The 9,557-nt window shown below is 33.2% G+C and overlaps 1 protein-coding gene across 1 annotated transcript; it reads left to right on the plus strand.

Moving 5' to 3' along the window:
* Positions 1-2,369: 2,369 nt before the first annotated feature.
* Positions 2,370-8,186, plus strand: LOC133181157 (uncharacterized). The gene is made up of 4 exons (XM_061315697.1): positions 2,370-2,410; positions 5,256-7,231; positions 7,648-7,704; positions 8,146-8,186. Exons 1-4 carry the CDS (start codon positions 2,370-2,372, stop codon positions 8,184-8,186), a joined length of 2,115 nt encoding a protein of 704 aa, XP_061171681.1.
* Positions 8,187-9,557: the final 1,371 nt, after the last annotated feature.

The raw sequence follows: 9,557 nt of genomic DNA on the forward strand, positions 1-9,557 counted from the left end.
TTTCAAAATTTCAATGTAAATTTAATTTAACAAAATTGGAAAAAATATATTGATCTTACAATGAATGTTTAGAAATTCTTATTAAATAACTTGATTAAATCTGTTTACCTTACTAATCTTAATACCCACAGTCAAAAAGTCAAAGTTCGCTCCATTGCAAATATTTTAAAAAGATGACCCATTTAAAAGAAAAAAAAAAAATAGCGTTTCTACTCAAGAAAGATAACGCTATCAGAAAATGTTTTTTGAAATCCAGGTAATGTAAATATCACAAGTTTCCGAGGTCTAAAATTCAACGAATTTGTATTATCAGATATAATAAAGTCACCCATAACAATTACGTAATTATATATATATCAGATGTTTGAAAAGCTTTGCAGTGCCGCTAGCAATAATGCAAGTCACATGCAACCAAATAAAATTTGTTAAAAAATATTTTTGAATGAAATATTAGTTTTTCTTTAATTCCCGCGTGACATGCCATACCATCATTTCTGTGATACAGTGAGCACCAGAACAAAAAAAAATACTAAATAATAAATGAATTTGATAAAATACATTAGGCAACCTAACCTAGTAGGAAGACTTTAATAAAACTGATCATTCTATTTTGTCAATGAAAGTTACAATTTTAGAAAAAAAAAATACCATCATACTAATGATCCATCGTTAGGTACAGGTCCCTTCTGTAGACAATGAGAAGGATATTGGTTTAGGAAAATAGGCATGGTCTTTCCGTATGGTAAAAATCATGACAATGTCGATAGTTTTTGGAATCTTTCAAGTCCACAGTGTAGGAATGTGAATGTGATGGGTCTTTTTTTGAATTACCATACCTATACTAAATTCCAAAATAAATACGAGATCCTTACGAACAAAGATACATAGTGTGTTTCAATGAATGTTTCCTTACGCCTCACTAAAATATTAACAGCTGTGAAGGAGAAACTTCAGGAGTAATGTTATAGCATCATCAACAGGATATTCGAGAATGAAATATTGAGTTAACGAACAGTATTCAAAGTCCATCTAGACAATACAAATCGGGAACAGCGCAAACACGGACCTACAAAACATCAGAGGTGGGACCAAGTACCACGAAGGATGAGCATCCCCTGCAGACCGTTCACACCCGCCGTGTGCTCCTTGTCATGATCATGAAAAACGGAACAATTCCGTAGACAATTCAGTGTGTAAATAATGGCTTAACATTTAGTATGAAAAACGTCAGTCAGTATTTGACTTAATGATAGGTTGTATTAAATTGCTGACAAGGTAATTGTTTCGACATAAAACTTGCAAAATGATGAGTTCAAACGAGAGTTCAAACGAGACTGTTGATATCCTTGTTTCATCAACTTGTTTGTCAATAGCTTTTCTCTTTTCCAATTTTGTTAAATTAAATTTACATTGAAATTGTTCATACGTAGAACATCGAATCAACTGGGAGACATAAACTATTGTTAATTGATAATACGTCGGCGTATTATATAAATGTCAAGTTGAAGGCCACAGCAAGTGTTTTCTTCTTCTCGTGTAGAAGTTTTTGAATAAATTCTGTTTCATATGAATACAAAAATAGGTCTGCTAACAAGAGGGCGCAAGTGGTGAAAATCAGATTTGGATGCTTAAAAACTGAAAGGAACCCTTATAAAATTGAAAATCACAAAATTTTACAAAAATCGATAACATCAAAAAGTAAGACTTTCAACACTTTATACAACAATTCACCACGATAAATTAAAGTCCATGCTTTTTCATATCATAGACAGCTGCTTTTTCAATACAAATGGAACTCGTATATTAACTTACCTTGTCAATGGTCATTTGCAAAAATGTTTCGTTAAAAAGCATTCTGATTGCACACAAAAGTACTCCGAAGTTGATATAAAAAAAAGCTTGAAATTCTGATTGACAATATCTATGTAGTGTTTGGAGATAATAATCTATCGGAATTCCCATGAGTACTTATTTCGTATTTATAAGTAGATATATTTTTGTATTGATATGAAGCAGGATTTATTTAAAAATTTCTACATGGAAAGAAGTCTCTTACTGTGGCCTTCAATTCAACATTTAGATATATCGACGACGTTTTATCAATTAACAATATTCATTTCCATTGCTACGGATTCGATATATCCCTTTGAACTTAAAATGAAAGATACCACCAGAGTCTGACACATCTATTTCATATTTGGGAATTTTACCAGAAAAAGACGTTGATGATAACCTAACAACAAAACTTTCTGTTAAACGTGATGATTTCAACTTTTCTATCGTCAACTTCCCTTATATACATGTATCTATGTAGCAATATATACCATTATCACCAGCATATAGAGTTTATAACTCCCAGTTAATTCGATATGCAAGAACATGATCTACGTACAAACAGTTTCTTAAAGAGGTAAGCTATTGACAATTAAGTTGACGAAACAAAAATATCAGAATCTCGTTTAAAGTCAACAGTTCGCAAATTCCATGGTCGATACAATGACCTTATCAGCAAATACAATCTATAATTAAGTAGAATGTCGACTTTCGTCCTCATACAAATTGTTAAGCCATTATTTTCACACTAAATTGTCTATCTTTTTTTTTTTTGGATTTTTTTGTTTTCCCGGTCATGACAAGGAACACATGGTGGATGTGACCGGTTGACAGGTGATGCTTACTCGTCAGTGGCACCTGATCCCACCTCACACCTTATTAGAGGTCCGTGTTTGCTCTGCTCCAAACTTGTATTGTTTCAATGAACTTTTGGGCTTAATTACTGTTCGATGTCTCCATATTTAACAATCATCAAAAATATCTTAATCTGAGGAGGTCGTTATTTCACACAAACTTTGTGCTTCAAGTTATATGTATATCATCCAAGATGTCGCTGTGTGAAATGAATGATTTGCTGAGATTTGAACTGAATTAACTTTGTATACATCTAAAATGTCGCAGTGTGGATAAATAAGACCAAATACAAATAATGTTCAATTTCTGTCGATATGAAACTGACTCAATGATACCTTTTTTACCTGTCGATATGAAACTGTCTCGATGAGAACTTTTACTGAAAACCGCAATATCTTATCAAACATATGTGTCAACCTTTAAATTGAACAATCATATTAAATGTGTTTTTTAAAAAAATACCAGAAAAAAGAATATTTACCTACCTACCCAACTTAAAATTTTGGTTTGGGTCCAGTTAGGAAACATTTTTTTGTGTCGCCTGCAGAGCAGAGAGACACCTAGGGATCACTTTACCAGGCGTCTGTCTGTCCGTCCGTTCGTCTGTCACACCTTTGAAAACTGTAGGAAGTATAGATTAAATATTTTGGTCATATATTGCTGGGCATCATGTCTTTAGTAAAATGCCATGTTTACCAACCTGGTTACCTTTCAAACTAACCTTTGACCTACTTTTAAAATAGTTCCTAATGCTGATATACAACATATTTTGAATATTTGAGAGATAAGTCTGCTCTTATTAGCATGTGCACAGTTTTTCCTAAGACTAGTGTATGCATACTCTATACAATTGGCCATTTTGCTACAGAAACTTTATTTTAATCTTTAATACTGCTTTACAGGCAAGAATTCGAATTTTAACATGCTTTGCTCATTTAAAGCAAACATTCATTTTATTTTGTTATATATATATACACTGTATATATATATATATATATATATATATATATATATATATATATATATATATATATATATATATATATATATATATATATATATATATATATATATATATATATATATAGATAGATAGATAGATAGATAGATAGATAGATAGATATTTCTTGTATTCTCATTCAAACAAATAACCTGTTAATTAAATTATATAAAAGGATTTCTTGATAAAAACAATTTAGCAAAGGGGAGTAGTAACTCAATTTGAACTCTGTTTGCCTCCTATATACCCAGGAAAGAGGCACATTAATTTATATTTATATTATTTCATTTAGTTTGTTAGCTTAATACTCAGGGTCAGAGAGGATTTTCAAAGCATTAATGCATTTTCGCTATTTAATCATTAGAGTCCCTAGCAAACACAAGAACCTCTCACCCCGGGGCCATGAAATTCACAATGTTGGGAGAGGCACCCTTGCTCATCATAACTATGCAGTTAGTTCATCGGCTTAATACCCAGGAGCTATATAATCATTTGAGCCCCACCCAAACTCCAGAACCAAGATATACAAGATATACACATTTTTGGAAGAAGCACAATTGTTCATCAATACTATGTATTTAGTTTGTTTGCTTAATACCCAGTAGCAGAGGAGAAAAATTTTAAAGAATTAATGCATTTTTCAATATATAATCAATAGAGCCCCGCCCTAACATCAGTGGCCATTAAATAAATTCACAATTTTGGAATAGGCACACAGGAGCAAAGGAGAAGATTTTTTTAAATAATAATGCATTTTTACTATATACTTAACAGAATCTCGCCCTAGTACCAGAACCCCTGACCCTGGGGTCATGAATTTCACAATTTTGGTAGAGGGCTCAATGCTTATTACAATTATGCTAACAGTTTGACTTCATCTTCATGAATAAAGAGGAAGGTTTTTAAAGATTGCAGTAATTTCTAAAGCTTTAGCTCAACCCCTCAGGCCCCTGGGGGGGGGGCACGGGCCATAATTGTCACGATTTTTGTACCCCTTTACCCATAGATACTTTATACCAAAATTGGTTGAAATTGATTCCGTGGTTCCAGAGAAGAAGCTGAAATTTTCCAAAAGTTTACGAACGACAGACGACGGACAAAATAGATAGCAATACGTCACCTGAGTGACTCAGGTGACCCCAAAAGTTGTAGCGTGACAATTGCAGAAAAGACAGATTGAGATCTCTTTCTTGTTACGAATTTGAGGGATTTTTGAACAAAACAATGGAAACAAAAATAAATATTTTTTATAATATCAATTTCATTATTCAATTTAGTTTTGAAGGTTGAAAGATCATACTTATGTTTGATTGACATCCTTTTGTTGATGCTATTCTATCTATCTGCGGACATGTTTTTCTTTGCAGGTTAATGCATGAGCGATAATACTTATATGCAAATGAATAGTTGACCACTCTTAGATTTATTTATATACATATGAAGCTATAGCAGCCGACACGTGCGTTATTTGGAATTAACACTCTAGTGTAGTTATAATTTTGATTGTAAACATTTTTGCTGAAATATTTTCATCAATGTATCTTTAAACTGATTTAATATGTTTTAGAGTTCTCATCATTTTAACATCATTGGTAATTAAATGCGAAGGACAGGGTTACTGGAAAAGTCCCGAGGATGGACCTACATGTAAGAAAAATACTTGTAGAGAGATCGACGATTACTGTGAGTGTTCTCTCACCATTGATCACAGACTAACAATGATGACGCCACTTCCCACAGCCTCTCTCGTTTTACCTCAAAATGGAGGATTACACAACTTCAGTAATGGAAATCGAGTAAGTGATGAAGTAGCAGAAAATGTAATAACCGCTGATGGTTACGGATCGCGTCTTGTCATAACAGTCAACGGAAAATTTCCAGGACCAACAATTGAAGCGTACGAAAATCAGAACATGATTATACACGTTCGTAATTTGATGCACACCGATTCTACTACTGTTCACTGGCATGGAATGCATCAGCGTGGAACTCCGCATTCTGATGGCGTAGCTTTTGTAAGTCAGTGCCCTATCCTACCGGGACAAACGTTTACCTACAGATTCAGAGCAAGTCCACATGGGTCCAGTTTTTACCATGCACATATTGGAGACCAGCGCAGCATGGGATTATATGGAGGTCTCGTCATCTATCCAAGAAGTCAAGCTGTCTCACAACCACAGCAAGGGTTTACTGTTCTTTTACAAGACTGGAATCACGATGACGACCCGGAAACTTTGTATCAGCGAATGCTTAATGGAGTGTATGATATTCCAAAACGAATTTTAATCGAACCTACTCAGTCAGTTGATGGGGCTAATTTCAGTCGATTTCAATTTCATTCAGGTCTTATCAACGGTAAGGGTAGATATTTTAGTACTTCTACCACAAATAACGGTTCTCCCCTGGACATTTTTGAAGTAGAACAAGGGAAGTCATACAGATTTCGCGTTATCAGTGCTGCAACATTATATCCATTTAGAGTTTATGTTGGAGGTCATCCGCAAATACGTATCTGTGCCTCAGATGGTTTTGAAATCGCCCAAGGCGTTGGGAAAGAGAAAAAAGACATCATTGTTGAGTCCTTCATTATTCATCCTGGGGAGAGATACGATTTTATTTTGAATGCAACACAAACAGCAGGAACCTACCTGCTGGTTGCAGAAAGCATTGAAATTCTTTCCTCCAAACAATACCATGCTGCAGAAGCAATACTTCAGTATAAAAATACCCCATATAATTATCCGAACACCAAGGCTACGCCTAACCCATGTCCTTGCACAACATTCAACTGTCCATATATGTATTATCCTGAAACAGATAATAGAAAATGTCTTCCATACGACTATGCCAACAGCAATGAACAGAACTCTGATTACTCAACAGTGGAAAGTGTCTCTGAAACAATGTTTTTTAATTTTGCATTTCCTGGAGAACCTGGCCAAACACCTGGGTCTGTGAATGGGCATCAATTCCTATTTCCCATCACTCCGGTTTTAGTCCAATCTTCCGGTGTTGAAGTTCCATGTTCAAGTGCCAGATGTGGAATTAATTCAATTTGTGAATGCACTTACTCAATAACTTTGTCGGCCGGAAAAGTTTATCAGTTTGTACTTACTAACATTGGAAATGGAAGAGGTTGGTCCCATCCAGTTCACCTTCATGGTCACTATTTTTTCGTTTATAAAATAGGGTTTGGTTCTTATGACAAAACATCAGCCAAATTTATCAAGGAAACAGACGACATTGTTTGTCAGGGTAATAGAGGTTATTGTAATTCTGCAAACTGGAGGAATAGCAGCTGGACTTCCAATCCTCAACTGATTCCTGATATTAAAGAAGAAAACCCACCAGAGAAGGACACCATTATCGTTCCTACCGGAGGATATGTCATAATAAGATTTAAGGCTGATAATCCAGGAGCTTGGTTTTTTCACTGTCATATTGATCTTCACAATACAAATGGTATGGGAATGGTTCTCCATGAATCACCGGATCTTTATCCAAAAACACCATCTGGATATCCAATATGCTGGGAACCAGAGGGTAGTGAGTTGTTTCTAAAAAATAATTATATGTGTACGATATTCTTTGTATGTATAGGCTCAATGTTCTTTTATTTAACCTGAAGATCAGCAAATGAAGCAAATGATCAGCTAACGAATTCCACTTTAAAGTTGGATCACTCTATGAATGGAATGAATGGAAGATTAAAATACAATGTTATCACAATCAATTCAGCATGATATAAATTTTGTAACGTTTTTGTTTGTCTCGCTAACGTATTCTTTTCAAATCTATAGAAGATTTTTGTTAATAGAGTGTTCACAATCCGTAAGATTGTGAAATATTATAAAGATTAATCTATAAAATATAAACAGAATTGTATGTTATTTGGAATGTAGATTAAAACATAAACCGTATGTATAAAATTATTATAAAAACCATATTTTTTATCCTAGGTCAGAACTATAGCCCTGGAAACAGTAACAATGCAGTGGATGTAAAACCTTTTATAAGTAAGTTTGAACTAAATGTACTTTATGAGCAAAAGGATTAAAATGTTTCCGGTAAATTTATATAACAGGGATGTTTCTGGTAAATTTATATAACAGGGAAGCATCATTTATTTTAAATTGTGGAAATAAAAATTTTCAGTCGTTTAAAGGACGCAAACATGTCTTGGAATGATCTGACACAATTTATATCAGAAAAAAGACTAACTGCGAATACTTAGAAAAAATTGATTGTCAAACCAGAGATTGATAATTCAACGAATTGGATAGTTTTGTCGATTTCTGGTATATTCATTAAATTGATGGAAAATATCATTTATCTGTGTCAACCATTTCTTAAGAAAGAGTAATATAATTGTTATATTGTCACGAGTTGCAAACATAGCTGCTTCAGGTGTCTAGATGATTTGTTAGTAATACTAGTATTATTTTTTTTAATTGAAGGTAGGATCCTAATTATCCTCGTCCATGTGGTAATGTGGTGAGAGGTTGTCAATGTTTGAACATGTCAGGTAACACTGTTTCCTTGGACATTATAGCTGTCATATTGATTTTGTCGAATATTGTGAATCATGTTTTGTTGCACAATTAATATTTTAGAATAGTAATTTGTAATTTGTTGTAAAATTGAAAATGTGACATGAATATATTATACTCAGTCATATTTATTTTGCTTTTTCTTTTTTTTTTTTTTTTAAGATCCTAGCCCACAAAAAGTACTTGGTGCCAGATTTCTTTGAATGCTCATTTTCTCATTTGAAATTTGCTGAGAGCAAAACAGGAATGATACTTTCATGATAAAAAGAAATTGTAAATATTTTCTTTCTTCAATTCTAATTTTAGAATAATTTTATAAAAAGTACAGATAACTTGTTGTTTTTTTTAATATATACACAATATATATATTTCAGATTATAATATTATGATTTCACTCCTATTGTCAGACAGCTACATATGTATGTAAGCTTTATATGAATATTGGGTAAATAGGGGAGATTAAGAGAAATTTATCGTCCACAACAACCATCTGCATTAATTTTCTTCTAACACTAAAACAGTATTGTAAAATGAAAAAAAAAATTGGCTTCTTGGCTAACTTTGATGTCATTTTTTCCATTCAATGTTATAGCAGATTGTGTTGTTATTGTTGACATTATTCCAGAGATATTAACATGACAGAAATCAAGCATCAATGATATTTTTATGACAAAGAGACACATGAATTAATCAACATGTATGCATATGTATTTTTGTATAAATAAATGTCTGCAATGTTCTTGTCTTATTTTATTATTTTTTTAAAATATCTTCCTTCCGTCCGTATTCTTAAGCAGAAAAGATATGAAACAAACAACAATTATGTAAATAATTTCATTTATGTGTTGAATGCTGTTAAGTTTTCTTTGTTTAAATGTAAGTAAGTAAATATTGTATTTTGTATTGTTTTAAATCTCAATATTTTGATTTTTCTTCATTGGCTTGAATTCTCCCATGCCTTGCAGGTGTCAGGTGCACGTTATGCAATTTTTCCCATTTCTTCAGTTTCGGCTACTTGTTACACAACTCCAAAATTTTCCATGGTCAAACCTTACCCCTATGTAAGCTAATAGCCAATCAGAAATGACCATCATGGTCACGTGTTTTGATGCTGTCGGTAGCTGACCAGTCAGCGTTGGGTCATTCTCGCCTCATCTATGCTACTGATAACAACAAAAAATTTGGCACAGTAAGAAGAAAGATTCCTGCTTTTATCCTGAGTAGAAGGTGTGTTGCAACGCATTTTTGTTGTTTTTAGTGAATGCGGTTATCTATCATTTTGAGCTGGTTCCGGTTGGGGTACAGTGTGTTTTGTAAAC

Source organism: Saccostrea echinata, unplaced genomic scaffold, assembly GCF_033153115.1.
Source record: "Saccostrea echinata isolate AGI-Se365-2 ecotype Australia unplaced genomic scaffold, CSIRO_AGI_Sech_v1 ptg000008l, whole genome shotgun sequence".
Lineage (NCBI taxonomy): Eukaryota > Metazoa > Mollusca > Bivalvia > Ostreida > Ostreidae > Saccostrea > Saccostrea echinata.

What these genes read in the sequence shown, in the direction of transcription:
- LOC133181157 (XM_061315697.1), top strand. Translation starts at nt 2,370, where the DNA reads ATGCAAGAACATGATCTACGTACAAACAGTTTCTTAAAGAG. An exon ending in AATATGCTGGGAACCAGAGG is followed by an intron (nt 7,232 to 7,647) that starts GTAGTGAGTTGT and finishes TTTTTATCCTAG; the next exon opens with GTCAGAACTATAGCCCTGGA. An exon ending in GGATGTAAAACCTTTTATAA is followed by an intron (nt 7,705 to 8,145) that starts GTAAGTTTGAAC and finishes TTTTAATTGAAG; the next exon opens with GTAGGATCCTAATTATCCTC.